Source organism: Pleurodeles waltl, chromosome 6, assembly GCF_031143425.1.
Source record: "Pleurodeles waltl isolate 20211129_DDA chromosome 6, aPleWal1.hap1.20221129, whole genome shotgun sequence".
Lineage (NCBI taxonomy): Eukaryota > Metazoa > Chordata > Amphibia > Caudata > Salamandridae > Pleurodeles > Pleurodeles waltl.
Window position 1 is genome coordinate 319,719,154 of NC_090445.1, and position 22,408 is coordinate 319,741,561.

The following is a 22,408-nucleotide window of genomic DNA, read 5'->3' on the forward strand; positions in this document are numbered from 1 at the left end:
CGTTGAATCATTGCCTGAGGTTACAGGCTGCTGTGCAGTGTTGATAGGTGGGTTCCTGGGACAGGGTAGTGATCAGTTGGTATTCAGTGACATTGTTTCATCTGCGGTGGGGAATCCGTAGCGGGTGATGGTGTGTTGTGGGTTTCTCGAAGGAGAAGTGGATGCAGCCGTGGTCGGTCCAGTGGAGTTCGGTGGTGTTGCTGAAGGAGACGTGTTTGCTGGCAGAGAAAATGGGGTTGAGCATGTGTCCTGCGGAGTGGGTGGGTGTCGTGACGAGCTGCTTGAGGCCGAGGTTGTCGAGCAGGATGGTAGAGTTGTTGTTGTTGGTGTTCTCGAGGTGGAAGTTCAAATCCCCAAGGAGTATGTAGTCTATGGCAAGAGAGTGTGCGTGCTGATGACATCGTTGATGGAGTTGCCGAACTGCTGTCGGGGGCCGGGGGGGTCTGTAAACGAGGGTCCCTCTGAGGGTGGTGTTTGGGTTGGTATGGATATCGAAGTGCAGGTGTTTGGCGGTGCCGATGGTGTCTTCATTGCTGGTTATGATTCTGAGGGTGTTCTTGTGGACGATGGCGATGCCTCCTCCTGGTTTGTTGGTGTGGTCCCTTCAGGTAATCTTGTAGCCCTCTGGGATGGCTGTGGCGATGTCGGGCGCTGAGGAGGGGTTCATCCAGGTCTCAGTCAGGAAGGCGACGTCTGGGGAAGCTGAGTCAAGTAGATTCCAAAGTTCAACGGCGTGCTTGTGGACGGAGCGGGTGTTGACTTGTTTTACCCCTAAAATATTTATTTTTGGCTTTCTTCTTTTTGCGGCAATGTAGTGGGAAGTACAGCACCAGGGCATCAGCTGTGACGAATTCCTGAACTGGAAGCGTGAAAATGATCCTGAATACCAAGCACAGGGCCTGGCAATGTACCTGCAGGAGAATGGCATTGGTAAGATCATGATTTTTGTCACTGTGCACATGCAAAAATTCTGTGGAGGCTTTGTACATTCAGCCTTTTCTCACAGTAACAAGCCAAAACACAATGTATATGGTATGGAACAGTTTTCTGCATTTCTTGAGAGAGAACAAAACATTATAAGGGTGTAAAAACATACCTTTTTGCTAAATGTATCAATTACAAGTACATAAAGAAAACATAAGAGGCAAGTGAGTTGGGGTTGAAAATGGGCAGAGGAATCAAAGCAAGTAAGCACTTAAAATTTTTTACATAACATTTAACCCCACCCATTCCATTATCATATTATGATGAACTTAGGACCCATTTTAACAATGATGGAGTCACAAATTTAAAATAAACCAGCTGCCCCAGGCCAAATTAGTGAAATTCATTGTTTCACTATACTGTCCTACACTAATGACCCCCAAATTGTAGTCACAATTTAGAAGATTCCCTAACTAGCCAAATTCAACTTCCAGGCGTGCCTTTACTCCATGTCCTCCTGAGTGCATGCAGGCTGTCCTAAACTTAACTCGGGCATGAAAGAAGTACTCCTTCTCGACAGGCAGATCCATTAATGGTGTAATTAATGGTGGTCAACAGCTCTTGGAGTTCCTCCCTTTCTTGTCCATTCAGCAAGAAACCTAGGTTGTATGCTTGGCAATCTGTTCATGGCACAACAATTATGCCTGATTACAACAACCTGGTTAACTATTCTGAAAGTGGGTAGGAAAAATTTCAAGTTCATACTACTGGAGGCTCATAAATTCCTGATTCATGTACTAATCACATTAAGGCAGCTCACTTTACCTTGACTTACCTTTATGAGGTATTTAACAATTGTAAAAGATTCAGGGCATGGAGTCCAGATTCATTTTCAATCTGCCCCATCATGCTGACATATCCCCTTTCCTCCGTGAACTGCACTGGCTCCTGATAGCAAAAAGAACAAACTCCAGATCTCTTTGCTTAGTCCAAATATCTTTAAATGACAATCCAATAATTTTGAGGAGAATTCCCAGCCCGGTCTACTGAACAGTCTGCTTCACTCATCTATTGCAGCTCTTCTTAATGTACGGCATGTCCACCTACTGAAGCGGAGCCTTCTCATATACTGCAGCAGTCAATTGGAATGAATGTCCACAGCACATCTGCCTTGAAGCCTATCATCAGTTCTTCAAGAAAAAGTTTAAAACTTGGCATTTCCCTCCATTTGAGACTACCATAGTTCAATCAGTCTCTTTGATCATTTTGGTAACCTCGTGCCAGGGTGTCCTTTTTGAGCAACAGTGTACTTTACAAATTTCCTAACATTACATGAATCTCATTTCTCAAGGATATTGGTGGGAAAAAAAAGTATCCCTATATGCCGGACTCTAAGATTTGTGGGAAAGCACACACACACACTGGAATATATGCCCACTAGACCTTTGGTGATCTTGTTTATCTCCCTTTACCTCTGCAGGTACAATTGTTCATGTTTTTAAACAGGAGAACTTGGGCCCTGTAACTCTTTTTGCTCATTTACTCTCCCAAATCTTCCCTCCCCTTTTTTAGTACCAAAATTGCTGTGCTCCTTCTCTGAATTTGTCCACCCTGCCACCTCCATTAGAAGGTCGATATCCTTTCCTCCACACTGCTAAAAGTTCAGATGTACTGTTTGATAAATCTGGGAGCACCCACCATCGCTTTTTGGGTGTCATGAAGGTTGTCTCTCCCCTGATCTCACCAGTCAGTGTGCTTCCTTCAAAACCACGAGGAAGTTTTGCCTAAATATTGGGCAGTCCTATCTCTCCCACCGCTCTTTACATCAGGATATGGGTTTTTACCAATTTTAACAAAATTACCTTGTCCCCATGAATTCCTTGGTGACTGCAGTTCGAGCATCTCTATGTGCACTGTGAGCTGTAAAAGGAAGAGTGAATTCAACCCAGTGTTTTCTGAAAAAGGACTTTGGAGCACTTAATATTTTCACAGGGTTCATAGGAATCTGCCAGTATAATCTGCATGAGCAGCTGTATTTATGTTGTATTTGTCTCATTCTTAAGAGCTGCATCAAAATGCCAAGAACAAAGCCAAGGAGTGCAGAATGCCTACAAAGTAGCCTGTCATTATTTTAACTTGCTCTGGCAGGATCAGAAGAGCTTAAAAACCCAAAGGTCTGAGGTGCAAAGGTTCAGAATATCGTGTATTCAAAATCGTTTATTTACAAGGTTTGCCTATTACACTTCTTCATTTTCAAATTTTGTAACCCTACTACAACAGGGGAAGCAAGAGGGAATACAACCTAAGCACATCCTCCTGGATGTATACAGTCAGCACAACTAATGCTAGGTTTCTTCAAGCAGAGGTTCTACCTTTTGGTACCTCTTCCATCTTGCAGGTATCCAATGTTATTTGGAGAAACCACCTCACCCACTGTAAATCGGGGCACATTCAACTTTGGTGAAATATCCTTATCGGTTGTGTGTAGTGTTATCCACGTTGTTGGCGCCGGAAGTGCTGTCACAGTCATCGAGCCGTTGCCAGGTCGGACTCCGCACCCCCCTCCATTTTCGGGAACCATAGCGACCTCCACTCAGGTAAGAGAATTCTACGAGGCCATGTGCAGCGTATTTCAGGGGGCCAACCCCTCTAGAGTTCCTTTGGGCCCCAAGGGGTGTTTGAGGAGGCCCCATAAGATTCTGCACCAACGGCTCTGACCTGGGCTTCGATGGAGTCTCATTGATCCGATCACAGATCTGGACAGGCGCTGGTCGTGCCAATGCATCCTTCTCTGGCGCCGTTCCTGACACTAATGCTCCTGGCGCCGCAGGCTTCAGCCCCATTCTAATCCCCACGATTCAGTCAGAACGGCATCAGTCGACACCGACTCTGGTGCGGACAGGGCCCATTGGTCCGAGGTTGTTGCCTGAGATTTTTTCTGAGCAGCCAGGCATAGGAGAGTAATGGGAGTGGTCACTGGACCCTTTAGTACACCAGTTAGAAACATCTCTGGGCTTGTATGACAACCCTTTGCCAACCACGGTCCTACGTAAGCTCCCCACTTTGCGTGGGCATGAACACAGTACTTTCTGACCCCATGGGTCAGGTCACAAGAAGTTATCCACCACCAATACACCACCCCCACCCTCCCCCCCACCCCCCCACAGCGGCAGCCTCAAAGCCCTACTAGTCTCCTAATAAGGGATCATAGATGGCTGTCCAGTTGGTTGGAGAGTACATCACCATCTTCCCCAGTGGCAGCTCATTACATCGCACAGATGGGTCCTGCAGATCTTTAGGAGGGGCTACTCCCTCCCCTTCGAATCTTCCACACCCCCTATACCGCCAACACTAGAACAGCTTTCAGAGGATCATCTTTCCTTACTCTGAGAGGAAGTTACGGTTCTCTTGGCCTAGGCAGCCATAGAGATGGTTTGGATATCAGAAGTAGGCAGTGGTTGTTATTCCTGCTACTTTCTGATTCTCAGAAAGAACAAGGGTCTTAAACCTGTTCTAGACCTCCGAACTGTCAATCTCTTTCTTAGGAAGGAGAAATTCAAGATGCTTACTTTGGCTCAGGTCTTGTCTGACCTAGACCAAGGAGACTTGTTGGTAGTGTTGGACTTCCAGGATGCGTATTTCCACATGCTCATCCTGCCTGCCTACAGGTGTTAACTGCGGTTCAACCTAGGCCACAAGCACTTTCAGTTCACTGTGCTCCCCTTTGGCTTTATCAGCACCCCTCAGGTGCTCGCCAACGTGTTGCAATGGTCACAGCTCATCTGCGGAGATCAGGGGTATAAGTCTTTTCCTATCTCGAGAACTTGCAGTTGAAAGTGGGCTCGCCCCAGGCTGTTGTCTCCCACCGTCAGACTACAGCGGACCGCCTGCATTTGCTGGGGTTCACTATAAACGTGCCGAAGTCACACCTGACTCCCTTTCATCTGAGCTGTTTGGACACAGTGCAGTTTCGGGTTTATTCTCGCGGGCAGTGAGTCCAGGATACTCAGACTATGATATTATACCTCTGTCTTGGATTGCGGTGTGAATGACTGAGGCTGCTGGGCCTCATGGCCTCTTGCATCCTGCTAGTGAATCATGCCAGATTGCATATAAGGGCTCTGCATTGGGGCCTGAAGTTCTAGTGGGCACAGCATCAGGGGAATCTCCAACGTGGTCCAGATCTCGGGAGGAACTGCAGAAGACCTGCAGTGGTGGGTGACGAATCGCAAGTGTGTCAAAGGCAGACTCCTGACCCTTCCCCAACCGGATTTTACAGTGGTGACAGATGCGTCACTCCTGGGAGGGAGCGGCCATCTGGGAGAGGTGGAGATGAGAGGACTCTCGTCTCTGGTGGAATCCGGACTCCACATCAGCTTGCTGGAGCTCTGAGCTATCCGACTAACATTGAAAGCATTTCTTTCCTCTGTCAAGGGGAAGATAGTGCAGTGTTCACAGACGACACCGCTGCCATGTGGTACTGCAACAAGCAAGGTGGGGTGGGGTGGGGTAGTGGAACCTTTGCCAAGAGGCCCTGTGTTTCTGTACATGTTTGAAACAGTAGGGCATAACCCCAGGGCTGACGAACTCAGCCATTGATGCCTAGCAGATCATTGGGTTCTCCATTGAGAGGTGGCACATGGAAACTTTCATCAGTGGAGAGAGGCTTAGTTGTAGCTGTTCACCTCCCAAGAGGACGTGCAATGCCAAGACGGCCGTCTCTAGGAGACGCTTTTCATCTTAAGTGGAGCTCAAGCCTTCTGTATACCTTTCCGCCCATACCACTTCTGCCCAGAGTTCTTAAGAAGATCAGGAACGACTGGTCCCAAGTCATTCATGTGGCACCAGACTGGACATGGAGATTCTGGTGTTCCAAGCTTCTAAGAATGGACATCGATCCTCTGATCAGCCTGCCCCTTCGGGCGGATCGTCTGTCACAGCAGCAGGAAAGGGTTCTCCATGTGAACTTGTCAACTATCCACCTTCTTGCATGGAGATAGAGCGGCTACAGTTGTCAGCCTCCGGCGACCTTCCTTTCAAAGTCTGTAATTTTATTTTGGCAGCCAGGCCCCCCTCCACTAAGATGGTACACTCCTGCCAATGGCAAAAGTTTGTATTATATTGTACAGAAAGGTCTATCGACCATCTTTCTGACTCTTTCTGATATTCTTCTCTTCAGTCCTACTCGTGCCCAGCAGGGCTATGCTCTAGGTACTCTTAATGCTGTCTCTCTGCTGTGTCCGCCTTTCTGCGGCTGCCTGACTAACCTTTTTTTAGGTCCCTTTTTCAGGTTTCTCTAAGGGCTTGTACATATGTTTCCCCCTTCTTTTGTTATCATGCCTGAGTGGGACCTTTAGCTGGTTCTCACTTGCCTTATGTTCACTCCCTTTGAACCATTGCATAATTGTCCCCTCCAACAGCTTATCTTCAAGAAAGCATTTCTAGTGGCATTAACATCTGCCAGGAGGGTGAGTGAGCAGCAGGCTTTGTCATCTAAGCCTTCCTAGTTGACTGTGCTTCCAGACAAAGTAGTGCTTTTCACTAGGGCCGCTTCCCTACCAAACGTGGTGACCCCATTCCATTTGGGACACTACTGCTTGGACAGTCATGGCCGCAGGGATGGTAATTTCGCCTGTTCGGTCCTACAGGACTTCCTAGTTTAGTAAATTTGTCTGCAGCTCACCACCAGGGTTGGTATTGCTTTGGGATCTATTTAGAGGTAAGGAATCTGCAGCTAGATGTCTCTATGAGATGAACAAGTTACTTACCTTCAGTAACAAATTATCTGGGAGAGAAAAAATCTAGCTGCAGATTCCTTACAGACCCACCCATTCCTCTCCGCTCTGCAGACAGATTTAATGGGCTAGAAATTATCCCTTTCAAAGCCCTAGTTTGGACACACCAATGTCAGTGCTCTTCATGGTGCTGCTCTTCTGGCATGGAAAGCCTTGAAAAGTAACGGACGTCCGCGCTCCAAGGTGGCATATATATAGGTGACTGTGATGTTACTTCCAATACTGAGAGGAACTTAACAAAGCCACCTGACTGTGCGCAATAGTACTGCTCACGCAAAAATCTTACAGGTACAGTCTGGCGCATAGGAAATTCAAAGGTAAGGAATCTGCTGCTAGATATTGTCTCTACCAAATAATTTGTTACTGAAGATAAGTAATTTGTTCATCAGGGTAGGTAAATACCACGCTGACTGACTCACCCAGTTATGAGAGTTCTTGATAAATCTTAACCGAATAGAAGCAATGATCCTGATTATGTTTAACTAAAAATATCTTTGTTGTAGATCCCCTTTATTAAGTTGGTACTCCGTATATAATTAAAAAATCACAACGCGGATTTTAATTGAATAGCAATGATGGAGACAGCCTTATTATTCTGCCTAACAAGTCAAAGGACTTCATTAGGGCTCCAAGAATTCAGAGGCAAATATACACTCGTACAATGCAATTACATTAGGCAGAAGGCTCTTGTGCCCGATCTGAAACTTGCTAGCCTGCAGGGGAATATGATTTCGAGACAAAATGATACATTTTACTATTCTTCTTCTTTGCTTGACGTGAATCTCAGTGGCACTCCAACATATTGTGGACACTGTAGATCAAACAGTTGTGTACCCCATGGAAAGTAGACAGTGTTTCACTAGAAACACAGCAATCATGGGCCTGCAGTCCACATATATCAAGGTGTTAGGCATGTATCATGCTACCGTCTATGATGTATTTTCTGTATTCCAATGTTGTTACATCAACTTACTCTTGCCCTATTGCTCTACAAAGTCTGACGTTTGACAGATAGCAAGTGTCTGTTGCATATTCCTTTGTTATTACTCTTATTCCTTATTCCCTATGTTATATGGTCTAGGTTCCTGTGTTCCCCTGATGTTGTACAGTGTCATTCTTAACAATGACCACTTTCTCTGGCCATGGTCGCCCTACGCAGCGCTCATGTTTGTTTTACTCTTCCATAGACTGCCCACATTGTAAATTCTCGTATGCCCTAGCTCGAGGCGGCTGCATGCACTTCATCTGCTCCCAGTGCCGACACCAATTCTGCAGTGGCTGCTACAATACGTTCTTCCACACCAACAACGTAAGATCAAGTATTTGTCTGTTTTTTATGCTTAGGGAGTCTGAAATACTAATGTGATTAGGGACTTCTTCTTTGAAGCATGTATATTATAGATTCACATATTGCATACTATCCGGCCAGCTAGTGTTGGGTTTGGATGTAGACGGCTCTTTGATCTTCACACTTACTCTGAGCATGGTCATTCCCTTAATTTCCCTGATGAGTGTTTAACCTTCTTGCCTCTCAGAAATGCACAGATCCCTCCTGCCTGGTAAGGATGACTCTGCATGCCCACCACCCCAGGGACTGCCTCTTCTACCTCCGTGACTGGGATGTGGCCCGCCTGCAGAAACTATTACACGTAAGTGAGGTTGGGCTTGAGAATGGGCTGAGATATAAGCCAGGAAGGAAAAGCACCCAGGGGATGGAGCTGGGGCAAGTTGATGTACGTCAGAGTGTAAGTTGGGAGGACTGGCTTCAGTGAGATACAAATAGAAGAAATTATAGCTCAGCAAGGATTTGGGTCCCAGGTAGGTTGGCTGGTATAGACGGAACTTTAGAAGCATATATTTGGAGCAAAAGGGCCTGTTTGGGTGGCCAGAACCGGCAGTAGAAACAAAAGGCCAAAGGAAAATGAGCCTTTGAATTACTGTGCTTGAGAATGTAACTATATGATGTACTGTAATAGAAATTATGACCACTGTGACAAGGGGATAGGCTTACATAAATATACTAGAGAATTTAGGGCCTGACTTAGATATTGGCAGACAAGTTACTCCATCACAACGGTGTCAGATATCCCCTCCACTGAAATCTAAATCCCATAGGATATAATCGAATTTAGATTTTGGCAGACAGAATATCTGTGGTGATGGAGTAACTTATCCACCAATATCTAAATCAGGCCCATAGTCATTAGAAATACAGCATTAGAAACTTTTTGTGTTGCTTACAAAATATTCACATCATAATTACTGTGCCATTGAATATACACACGTAGACTATAGTACCAGATAATAAGGTAATTTTTTATATATTTGCACTTTTGCAGAACCAGACCCTCGGGTGTCAGAGCATTTTACATGAGAAAACTACATATAAACTAGTTCTCAGATAATTAACATCAGTAGATGACAAACTCATGTTAAGGCGTACCACATTAGGCTGTTGTTTGAGAGAGAGTGTATGTGTTGCATTCTGCTTTCTTTAAAAATGTGATGATAGAATTTTGGTTGAGAGCTTGCTCTGTTGCAAGGTGTAGTAAGATGCTGGTCCTAGTAATTGTATTTATTTATTTATATAGCGCTTATTTCTGGTACTTCTGACTGCAGGAAGCCAGGCTTTTTGCTGGGTGTCCCCCACTTTTTGCCCCATTTGAACTGCAGTGTTCTTTCCCTAAAAAATGAAATACCCAATTGTGTACAATTGGCACACACTTTAGCACCCCTATAAGTCCCTACTATATGGCACCCCTAGTACCTAGGGCACGGGAACTAAAGAGGGTCCCTAAGGGCTGTAGCATGTATTATGCCACCTTAAGAGGCCCCATACAAATTACAAGCAGACTGCCACTGCAGGCTGCTTGTCTTGTTTCAAACCATGAGTGAAAACATGACATGGCACACTGATCGTGTGCCATGTCCTAATCAATGCATATGATATATATGACACCCCTACAGCAGGCCTTGAAGCACCAAGGCAGGGTGCATTATATATTATGTGAGGACATATCTGCTTGAGCTGAGACGCGCCAGTGATGATTAGTTTGATTACTAGATATTGCAAGTGAACAGGAAAGCCATCTTAAAGTACGTATTGGGCACTGGTCATTATGAGTTACCCAGCTACAAAAGGCTTCACTGAAACCTATGATGTTTGGTATTAAACACCTCATCTTAATAAACCGATACTGATGCCAATTAGGTTTATTGTGACATGCACACAGTGGGCACCTTAGAGGTGCCCCTGAAAACTTACTGGTCGTCTAGTGTGCTGGCTGACTGGTATCCACCAGCCTGCCACCACAGACGAGTTTCTGACCCCTGAAGGTGAGAGCCCGTGCTCTCAGAGGTCAGTAACAATGCCTGATCCGAAGGAAGGTGTTATCATCTCCTCTAGCATGATGGCTAATAAATCAGCTTACCTGGGCTGGAGGCTTTAAAGCCTCCTCTGCCCTCTGATATGCAACCCCAGAACTGGGGAATGTCACCCCCTGCCCTGAGACCCATTTGGCACGAGTACAGGTTGGAAAGTAGCAATGCAGGTAGGCGTCTTGCACTTCCAGGCTAGTCACACCCCTATGGTGGGCTGCCTGATGTGCTAGATGAAGGAAAGATTCCACCATCTTGTTTTTGGTGGAACCAGGAAACTCTGGGAGAGTGTGATGCCCACTCCCCACAGGAAGTGGTCAGATAGGTGGTGTAGACACCCCAGGGGTGAGTAGCCCATTGGCTATTACCCTATATTCTCCTAAACGCCCCTAAATTGAGTATTTAGGTGGCCTCTTGACACCAGGATTTCAGATTCGCTTGACTACAAAGAGAAGGACGACAAAGGAGAGCCAAAGATGCAAGAATTGAGGACTAGCTGAAGACTTGGTGCAAAACCCTGACTGCCTGCTTCTATCCAACAATTGCAAAGACTCGTCCTGCAGCTGTGGATCGTCCCAGAGCCTTCGAAGACTGCCAGTATTTCTCCCTCCTAGTCAGCATCTCCCTTGGAGTGGAGGAGCCACTTCCCTGCAACTTCAGGCACCAATCGTGACTGTCCAGAGATCTGTATTTTGGTGACCATCTGGTCCATCCGCCAGGAAGAGGATCCGATTTTCCAAGAGTTAGCCCCAGCAATGTAGCCTGTCTTCAAAATGCTGAGCTTTCCTACACCAATACCCAGAGTACCCCAGCCAAGCACTGAGGCTTGTTTAGTATCCAGGCCGGACACCAACACTGCCAAGGCTGACCTACTGTCGAGGGTTGTCGGTATCACCGAGGCCAGCACAGAGAGTACCCCAAGAAGCGAAGCCTCTAACACCGTGACTTGCCAGCTAAAACACCTCTGCACCCGAGCCCCACAGCCCAAGCTGGAGCCAGCCGATGGTACGCCCTGCCCCCAAAGACCCTCAAGAACCAAGCCCTCCTTTGGGTTCAGCCAGACTGGTCAAGAGTCCCTACTAGCAGCCCTTTTCTTACAGATACTGCTCCCATTAACTTTAAAATGTAGCGTTCAAGGCTACCATCGCTAGTAGCACCGGGACACCCCAGGTCAAATAACCTGAATCTGCTTTTGGTTCTAAGGACCTTGGCCCCTACTTAACTTAAGTCCAGAAGAACAGCCCTGTAAGTCGTTGACAAATGACCCTGTGCAGTGTTTGTTTTCCCCATAGGATAACATTACCGCATTTGAGGTTCAAGCTGCAAATCTGAGAGCTGCATTTTCTAAATGATGAAATATTGCTATCTCAAAGTTCCACCTTGCCATCATCATTACAGCCCTGCATGGTCCAATATGCTGCCCCTGCCCTCCATTTAACTTGGTATCCCTGCCCACTGCTCAAGCCCTCCACTGCCCAATGATATGCCCCATCATTGCCCTCCTGCCTAGCCTCTGTGCTTAGCTTACTGTTCCTACCCTTCTTCCCCCTACCCTTTGATGTCTTTGTGCATGACCCTGCTCCCTCCTTTTTGCCCACCATGTTCCATGGACCTGCCACTGCCCATCCTATCTACCCTGAATCTCCTGTTGAACTGCCACTGCCCCTCCCACCTTCCTAGCATGGTCAGATGACTGCCCCCCGTCCGAGTTCAATGCCCCATCCCCTTCCTCCTGCCCTCCATGGTCCTTTTTGCTGCCACTCCCTTCTGCCCTCAATCCTCTGTTGTGCTGCAACTGCTCCTCCTGCCTGCCCTGCGTGTTCTGTTGTGAAGCCCCTTCCCCAGCCCTCTCTTGTCATGTCCAGCCCGTATCCCTCCCTTCTGTCCTACATGGTTTTTTGTGCATGCCCTTGCACCCTTTGCCCACCATGGCAGTTGTGCTGGCACTAACCCTGCTGCTTGCCATGCATGGTCTTCTGTGCTGACACAGCCCCTCCTGCCATCCCATTGTGGTCAGCTTGCTGCTCCTGACCACCTCCCACCTTTCCTCCTTTGTCTGTGTGTATTCCATTATAGTCTCACTGTTGCCCTCTGTGGTTTGTTGTGTTTCCAGTGCCCATCCCTCCTGCCCTACATAGTCAGCAGAAAGCCCTCAATGGTCAGCTTGCTGCTCCTGCCCCCCATTTTCCATGTGTAGGCTCTTGTCCCTTTCCTTCTTCCCTGTCTGGTCCATTGTCCTATATCCTCCCTCCTGCCCTTCACGGTCCGTTATGCTGCAACTATCCCTCCTGTCTGTCCAGTATGGTCAGCTTGCTGCCCTTGCCTCTTTCCCCTCTGCTCTCTGTTATCCATGTCAGTGGCTATGTCCCCTCCCTATTTCTTTCCTTGGTCCGTTGTGCTGCACTGCCGTCCCACTTGCCCTGTGTGGTGTATTGTGCTGCTGCAACTCCTGACGCCTGCCCTGTAAGGTCAGTTTTGTGCACCTGTCAATCTCCCTCCTGCCCTCTGTTATCCGAATCCATACCCCTGCCCCATCCCTCCTGTCCTCCGTGATCCAATGTTCCATACTTGCCAATATTTTGAAGATGGTAAGTGGGAGATTTTGAAAAAAAACCTGGGGAATTGATTTTCCCCATTGACCTACATTGAAAAAGAGGAAATTTTATGCAGGACACAGATAAAATAAATCCCTTTTGGGCTTAAAAACACCGGAAGTCCCCTGCCTGAATCGGGTCTGTTGGTATATATGGTTGTACTGCTACTGTCTTTTCCTTCTGCCCTCAATGATCTGTTATATTGCCACAGCCTCTCTTGCCTGTCCTGCATGGTTAATTTGTTGACCCTGTCCTGCTTTCCCCTGCCATTCATGGTCCATTGTGCTGCTGCTGCCTCTCCCACCTGTCCGACTTGGTCAACTTATCCCCTCTGCACCCTACTCCCTGCCCTCAATTATCCGAGTCCATGCCCCTGACCTCTGCCTCCCCACAGTATACTAATGAACAACTAGATTGTCAACATTATTTATTTATTACAAAGGTGTGGCACGCCTGACATCATCTTGATATATTCAAAACTGTAATACCTAAAGCATTTTATTAAGAAATTATAAATATGAGATGGTCTTATTCCCATAGAAAGTATGGTTAGAGCTCTAAAAAACTAAAATAAAGACATATTTTCTGAGCTCTCAAATAGCGACAAAGCACTTTTAAATTATTTGCTGTTATGTTTTTCTTTATCCAGTTGGTCACTTGATTATATGCTACACTTAGGGGAGTGAATGTGGCATTACGTCCAGGGCTGCAGACTTTGTAACTGAGGTACCAGGTTCACGTTTCGGCATCAGCTCACCATCCTGTGATTCTGGGCACATCACTTAAATTTGGGTCAAGTCTGTGCTATATAAAACTGCAAAATAAATAAATAAATAATGAAGTGCTTTGCACGCTGCTATCAATTGGGATATACTTGGGCTACATTTGGGTGATGTTTGTGCTACATTTGTGTTCTTTTTTCTCATCTTGTGAAACTTGTTATGAAGCTCCCTACTTTTCTCATTTACTGCAGTATCTTCAGTAGAAAATGCTTTCAGTTTTCCACTTTGATTCCATCGAGATGGCATTCAAATGTGCCACACGTTTGACATAGATTCAGAATGTTAGCACTCTAGTTGCTCGTTGAACACTGTAGTAAAGCTGCTGACCACCAGGGAGTTAACCGGCAGTCTGCTGCTGGTGTTGAAAGTGCATGTTTCAGTCTGGATGTCAGAATGTTTTATTGAAATAGATGAGGGAGATATTTGAGAACTCACTTAAAATTCCTGATTTTTCTTACTACAGCACTAACCATAATTATGATGACAAAATGACCCCCCATCATTTTGTTCCTTTCTAAATTAAATGTTTTAAGTTTTACCAATTTGATTCACTCAAGATGGCTTCAGGTATGCCGCTCATTTGTCATAAGTAAGACTGTTTGTGCTCTAGGGAGGCTGCAGTTGAACACAAGGTAATCCACGGACAGGGTGCTTCTGTTTGATGTGCATTTTTTGAGAATGTTAGACTTCATTCTCATATGACTGAGAAAGATAATGTGAATTCACCGGAAATATGCTCTAATTTTAGCTTCTGGAGCAACTTCCATAACCTCTTTGGGAAAATCATGAGAAAACAGTTTTCTCTCAAACATGATCCATTAACTCCCAGCAGAAGGCATTTTTCACACAATGTAAAATCACCTTAGAGCACACCACAATTCCTAAAATGAGTATGTTACCATCAGCAAGTGATTTATATTGTAACTAAAATCTGTTGTAACCCTTTACACATTCTCCTTTTTGTGACCCTCAGAACCAGCCATTCACTACAATGCATTTCAATGGGGACCAGTCTTGGAAGTGCTTCCATAGCATGTTGTCCATTTTTGTGGCCAGACAATTAAGGGAGGAGGTCCATTTGGGACCCCCATATATACCCTTTGGGGTCTGGGTATGCTCATTGTGTCCCCTTGCATAATTTTTTTAAATCATTTCAGGAGACGGACCAAGGCCCGAGCCTTGTAGTGGCTGCCAAAACATATTGCTCAGGTTGTAACCAACCAGTCAGGATTGACAAGTCTCCATATACGCACAATCTGCACACCAAGATCTAGCTTCCTGCCAAATTTGGTGTAATTCTATTCAGCGGTTCAAGCTGTAGTCATGTCTAAAGACCCTGTGGGAAAATGCATGGGAAAAATGCGTTTTTGGGATCCCCCCTCCCTTTTTCTCAGACACCCTTAACAGATAACCCCAAAATTATCAATGTAGCACCTGAATTGAGTGACAAACTAATTTTGAAAATTTCATAAAGATTCATCAAAGAGCACCAATTATAGGTAAAGCAAAATACGCTTATCCTATAGAGACTAGGTCTTAACTATAACTACCTACTGGGGATGATAATTAATGTTTTATTGGTATTTTATTTTTAGGCTCCAAACAATAGTCTAGCTGTAATTCATGACGTGTAGCTAGGGATACATATGCTATGCATACTCCTGCGATCTAGTTTTGGCTCGGACGTGTATAATTTGTTTTTGTTCGAAGAGTCTTTTGAGTCACAATGTATATTGACTCCTCCTTTTATTTGTCAATGTGCATGGGCATCGACTCCATAGTTATATTGTTTTCTTTCTCTGCCGGAGTTGGACATGTTTCGCTGGGGCTCTGAGTTGGATGTTGCATGGTGATCTTCGTTGGAACCTTTCAACTTCTCTGCTGCATTGTGGTTTACTGCTTCAGTTTTGCCCATGTGTGGCCGACCTTTACTAGGCACCTTAGGAAGGGTGGGGTTGAAGTATAATTTCTGTGAATTGAGTGTCGGTGCCAGAATGCATCCTGACCTGCTAAATTATCCAAGAAGAGGATACCCAACTGGCGTACTTTCTACTGGCTAATTAGTAAGTGCTGCCTTGTTGGGTAAATGTATAGTGCATATTCCATGCTATTGCTGCGTAAATGACCCTGGGATAATGTCTCCAGGGACCTTGTGTGTCCGTAATTTTGCAATTTGATTGTTCCTCAAGCATCTTCATACTGATAACATGAATCCTGGTGCGGGGAAAACAACAAGACTACAAAGAGTTGAATCTCCCCCAAACAAGGGTACTTACTATTAATTAAATGTGGTAAGTGCTTTCTTGTTTGGTGGAGATGTGCTCATATTCCTGTGCTTTAAGAATGCGTCTCCAAAATTGGCGGGAAACGCGGTTTCTGGGGATTTTAGTAAGCTCTCCATCATCCTGGTAAAAGGCGGGAAGAAGTTGCATTCCACTAACATCTATGTGGCGGGGCCGAGGTCCTGCCGGCATTGCTCCTGCACACAGGGAGCAGCATTTGTAGCAGGAGCAATCCTTTAATTTGTTTTCCTGCCCTCTTGACAGCGAGCAGGTAAACAGATGAAAAGTCCACTTCCAGCAAGTGGGATCAGCCGCCCTGCAGCACCAGGGACCGTCCTCTCCCAAAGGCCTGCATCTATTTAAAAGCGGGGGTGGCCGGCCCCGCAGCCCTCAGGGCCGCCACCTCCCCGGGGATAAGTTTAAATAAGATAAGGGGTCCGTTGTGCAACCCGTGCCCCAAAGACCCCCGGGGCTAACTGAAATGTTAGAGGGGGGCCACACAGCACCCCTCGTGGAGCCAAAAGTGATCCTTGCGACCACAACCCCCCAGGGCCGGCTCCTTCTGTGTTCCAGGATGCCTGCTCTCGGGACATAGTTGTTTGCTTTGACTTGGCAGGAGCTTTGAGAGCTCCCACCAAGTCAGAGCAAGCACTCCGGTTTCAGCAAGTGAGAGCAACCCATGAACAAAGGTTGTGTATCCAGCGACCACACAAGCCCACCTCCAAAGACAAATGTTGCATTGTAAAGTCCTCCAACACCTCTGATCGAGTTCGCGCTATATGAAACTTCAAAGCGCCATGGCCACCATGAAGCGCAAAGGGGAGAGACAAAAAAAAAAAGTTGTTCACCCTCCCAGAAAGCATATAGGCAATCGTGCAATAATCTATGTAACAGGGTCATTCTGCAAAGCGTAACAAAAGAGCCTCAAGGCGGATCAAACGTGAAGCATTTACTAATGACATCAAGGAATTGTTGAAAGGCAAGCCCAGGAACAAATGAAAGTGATGGGTGTGGTTAAAGCCCACAGAATAGATTACAACAAGTTGAAAAGCACAAGGCCCTTATGCTCGACCGAAAAATACAAAGCATGCAGGAGTGATTTTTTTCTTTTTAGATTATTGTTACTTGACATTATTTGTAATGAAGCTACATTTTTTTCTTTTAGGTGTGTTCAGCAGTTGTATAGATTAGCTCCCCGTTGTGTACATTATTTGCATTTTTAATACTTTGCATATTTGCGTCATATCTTTGTACAATATTTGTGTTTGTATATAGATTTATTTATGATAGATTTGTGTGTTATAGTAGTTGTGCATGTGAAGAATATTTGAATATGTGTATATTTGAAGTATGTATTTGTGTGCATGCCCATTTTTTGTGTTATTTATATGTATATATTTTCTGGCTTTTGTAGTTCTTGATGTGTATAACAGGTGTGCATATTTACATAAGAAGTGCATTGTAATTATCTGTGAGTCCATTATTTATGTGTGTGCTTTAATACATGTGTATGTTTTCAGTGTACAGGAGTTCTGCATCAGTACATTATTTACACCTCTGGCTAATTGCCACAGTGTTGCAAACTCTAGTTAACAGTAGGTCGCTACTTTTTGGGGTAATTGGGTGCTGTATAACATTTGTAATCAATCATTTGTGTTTGTGTGCAATTTTCTCGGGTGTCCAGCTGTACATCACTTGTGTGCGGTTTTTGGGGTATGAACTCGTACATTGTTATTTGAATTTGTGTTCAGTATGTGTACATTTTCTGCCTATGTATTGGTCTGTTTATGTTCATTTATTGGTGCCTGCATAAGTTTGTTGCATGTGTGTAATTCATTTTTTAATGCATTTCAAGTCGAATCAGTTTGCTTCTCGCATTGCCCTCTAAGTGCCCCGTATATCATAACATGCACTTACATTAGTTTGATTTTTCCACCAAGTAGGAATTGTTTCCCAAACATCTTGTGTCAATTCTCTTCCACCCATCTCAGCCTGCTTACATACTAATTATTTCCTTGTACCCAGTGCTTAATTTGAGCCTGTAGTTTCCGGTGCTCAGCACCGGCACTTAATAGTCAACATCGGGACTTATGACAGCTAGTTATATGGTGGCGCTGTTTGTCTGATTTTGTGATGAACAGAACAGTTGTTTAATAATTCTATATACATTAGCAATAGCTGGGGTGGCAGGTATTAGTTATTTTTAACCCCTTCGCTGCCAGGCCTTTTCCCCTCCTGTGCCAAGCCTTTTTTTGGCTATTTGGAGCAGTTCGCGCTTAGGCCCTCATAACTTTTTGTCCACATTATCTAACAACGCTGAATTTGCGTCCTTATTTTCCAACATCCTAGGGATTCTAGCGGTACCCAGAGTTTGTGGGTTCCCCTGGAGGAGACCAAGAAATTAGCCAAAATACAGCAAACATTTTGTTAAAATAAATGCATAAAAAGGGCTGCAGAAGAAGGCTTGTGGTTTTTTCCCTTAAAATAGCATCAACAAAGAGTTTCCGGTTCTAAAATCACCATCTTCCCAGCTTTCAGGAACAGGCAGATTTGAATCAGAAAACCACATTTTTCAACATACTTTTGGCATTTTACTGGGACATACCCCATTTTTACTATTTTGTGTGTGTTTAGCTTCCTTCCAGTTAGGGACAGAAATGGGTGTGAAACTAATGCTGGATCCCGGACAGCTAAACATTTCCGAAAAGTAGACAACATTCTGAATTCAACAAGGGGTCATTTATGTAGATCCTACAAGGTTTTTCTACAGAAAATAACAGTTGAAATAAAAGAAATATTGAAATTAAGGTGAATAAAAACAGCCATCTCTCTCCACGTTTTACTCTGTAACATTTTCCTGCGGTGTCAGATTTTCAAAAGCAATATACCGTTAAGTCTGCTAGACTCTTCTGGTTGCGGGGACATAAAGGGCTTGTAGGTTCATCAAGAACCCTAGGTAACCAGAGCCAATAAATGAGGTGCACCTTGCAATGGGTTTTCATTGTATACTGGGTATACAGCAATTTATTTGGTAAAATATAAAGAGTAAAAAAGTAGATATCAAGGAAACCTTTGTATTTCCAAAATAGGCACAAGATAAGGTGTAGAGTGGTTATTTGCACATCTCTGAATTCCTGGGTCCCCATACTAGCATGTGAATACAGGGCATTTCTCAAACAGATGTCCTTTTTTACACACTGTCTTACATTTGGAAGGAAAAAGTGTAGAGAAAGCCAAGGGGCAATAACACTTGTTCTTCTATTCTGTGTTCTCCTAGGTCCCCCGATAAAAATGGTACCTCACTTGTCACTCAACTGGGTGTCTAGTTTTAAAAAATGTCTGGGTTTGGTAGGTTTCCCTAAATGACCGCCGCATCCAGTTTTGTAATAGATCATTTTGACGTATCCATATCCTTCTGTGATGTTCCAAACACTAAAATTGTGAACAGAAACACACTTAGGTTATGTTGAAAAGACCCCTCACCCAACAACCAGGTTGGTGGCATGTTTCATCATCGAGGTCCCACTCGGGACACCTAGCATGTCATGGATGTGCTGCGACACCTGATTACAGCGAAGCAGGTTTTGTCATTTGTACCACACATTTACAGGGGTGAGTGATGGTTCAGTAGATCAAATATTATTAACAAGAGATTTCACAAAAATGAAAGTCACTGTTAATAACTGAAAGGCCAAAAAACTGAACCAATGACTCACAGCTTGTGAGCTACAAAGCTGCAACAAGGCACCAACAGCTTTACAGTCCATTCACACACCTTTCATACATGACATGCACAAGACCATTCACTCTGCCAGCCGCGGGTCCAGCACATTACAACACTTCCGTCAACAGACAGCGCCATTCAAGGGCCCATCACTTTCATATGCCCACATGCCTGATACAGCAATCACACCGGCTGATGGGAGTGTGTGGGCTGGCGTTTGGCTGGCAGAGTTTTGCAGTGGCCATCAGCAAGTCACTATTTACGCCGCCAGCCAAGCGCCACTCCACGCACACTGCCAGCCAAGCGCCACTCCACGCACACTGCCAGGCAAGCTCCACTCCACGAACACCGCCAGCCAAGCGCCACTCCACGCACACCGCTATCACTTTTTGGAGAAAAAAAATTAAACAACAATGAAACCACTAATTAAAAATAAGTACAAAACTACAAAGACAAACGCTCTAACTGAATACATGACAGTAATGCCAACCATGAAACTGAACATATGAAAATATAAAACAGGCATTTTACACTCATGGTAGGCCCCAATAATTTTTTTTGAGTGTGGTAATTCCTGAAACAGCCACCCACACACAGCCCAGGCTCTGAAGGACAATCTGGACAGTACATACGCATCTCCCTCTGGATACCTCTTTGAGCACAGACTCTACATTTCTTTGTGGTAAAGTCTTTTTTGGGCGTGGGAGAAATGTGCTCACCAAAGTGGCTTTCAATAGCTACATCCTCCACCACTGCTCCTCTAGAAACTCTTGCCTGTTCCACCACAATAAGGCTCTCTATCACTGATGTCATCTTTGACTCTGGAGAACAATCCTTGAACATAAGAAAAGCATTAAAAGTTGCCAAGTGGAACAGGTGAAATCGCTAACTTATACCAAACGTAAGACTTATGAACAGCAGTATAAGGTTCCAATCTCTGATCAACTCTATCTACACCTCCCATGTGCTTATAATCCAAAATGCACACAGGTTTGCGCACTTCGGCAACCTGACCTCAAACAGTCACAGGGGAAGTACTCAAATCTTGGATGGTAGTTAGCATGCAGACATCCCTCCTGTCTGTAAATTTCAGAGCTAGCAGCTCATCATTCCGCAAGGCACTGCACTGTTCCCTCAAGTTTTTTTCCAGACAAGCTCCCTTGGATAGCCTTCTCGGTTAGAACGGATTGTGCCACAAGCACCAGTGTCCACTCTAAACAATTCCTTGAACAAGTGCACTCCAATGTAGAAGTTATCTAAGTACAAATGGTGACCTTTGTTAAACAGTTGTGTACCAAGTTCTCACACATTTTTCTCAATTACTCCAAAAGTGGGCGGACAACCGTTGGGGGGGATGGTCAATACTGGAATCCCTCCCAGTGTAGACCCGGAAATTATACACATATCCTGTACTATTTTTCAGAAAGCATATACATTTTAATTCCATACCGTGCCCGCTTGCTAGGAATGTACTGCCTAAAAACCAAAGACCCTTGAACAGGACCAAAGACTCATCCATAGCAATTTCTTTGCCTGGAACATAAACCTCTGAAAACCGATCTACAAAATGATCAAGGACAGGCCTAATCTTAAAAAGACGGTCAGAATCAGGGTGATCTCATGGCAAGGCTAAATAAAGCATTGTCAACAAAATGCAGCATCCGAAGAAGTAGTAAATGCCGATTACGACTCATGGTTGCAGGAAATATAGCCATTGCCATCAAGGGACTAGTAGACCAATAAGAAGCCAGTGACGGCTTCCTAATCAACCCCATCAAAAAAGTCAAACCCAAGAACTTTTTCATCTCTTCCAAATTTTTAGGAATCCACTGGGTAGCTCTAGAGTGTGGCCTAAGCCTGGCAGCGTTGTCCCTCAAATACTGCTCCGCATACAAATTAGTCTGCTCAATAATCTCTTCCAAAAATACATCGTCCATAAACAACTGAAAGAAATTGACAGGCAAAAAGTTTTCCGTATTGACTCTACTCCCCAGGAGACCAGTAAAGGCAAGCAACTCTGGCTGGTCCATGTTTGGAGCAACCCAGAGTTCAGGTCTTCCAATGGGAAACCTTTCAGCTAAAGGCTGCTGCACTATTGACACGAGTGTCCTCCTCTAAACAGGCCCTTCATCTGCACTGAGTGGCTTCATCATCAGAAGAATCCTCTCGGACAGAAAATTCACTGCCAGAATCTCTCACTTCCTCCTCTGCCTCAGATGCAGTCTCATATTCATGATCAGATGATGACTCTAAAAGCATACCAACAACCTGCGGAGCGGTTATCCTGCGGCTAGCCATGATCCTTCCCACAAAAAGAAACTGGACAAATGCACCACCAACAACCGGCACTGTGTAAGATAAGTGTGGCTTTATCATAAAGAGTTATGTACACAAAAACTGTACCACTCACTTGCCTGAAAAAGCTAGACTCACCAGCAACTACTCTGCACCGACACAGCAATCACCAATGATATCCCACTAAAAAGAAAAAAGAAAAGCAAATTAGACGTAACACAACACAAATATCTTTGTGCACAAATCTAAGGACAATTTCACACCTAATCCTGCATTTAGTATAAGACCTACAAACATGTAATTCATGCATGGCAACAGTACTCCTTTGGAGTAAATTGTTTTTACTTACCTAAAACATGCAACTACGCAAAACCGCAGATGGGCCTTCAAAAAATAGACCAACAGTTCTGTGCCTACTTTGAGGGGCAACCCTTGCCCAAGCGGTGGCCCCCCACACACAAAAACTAAAACAATCCCTGGGTCATTCGTGGCTTCTGTCTCCTTGGGGACAGATGGGTCTAAAAACAATAGGCTAATTTGGCCATTAGTGATGTGCCCCTATGGTGAACGACCCTTGCCCATGGGCCGCCCCCTCAAACAAAAAAAATACACACACTATCCCTGGTGCCCTGGA

The 22,408-nt window shown here is 44.9% G+C and overlaps 1 protein-coding gene across 8 annotated transcripts in view; it reads left to right on the top strand.

The window, feature by feature from the left end:
• Positions 1-22,408, top strand: part of RNF31 (ring finger protein 31) — a 274,072-nt gene that overhangs the window by 207,395 nt on the left and 44,269 nt on the right. For all 8 annotated transcript variants that reach the window (XM_069238140.1, XM_069238137.1, XM_069238139.1 and 5 more), the window contains exons 16-18: positions 816-930; positions 7,907-8,028; positions 8,255-8,368. In XM_069238140.1, coding sequence (XP_069094241.1) covers positions 816-930; positions 7,907-8,028; positions 8,255-8,368 — 351 coding nt within the window. The remainder of the gene's footprint in view (positions 1-815; positions 931-7,906; positions 8,029-8,254; positions 8,369-22,408) is intronic.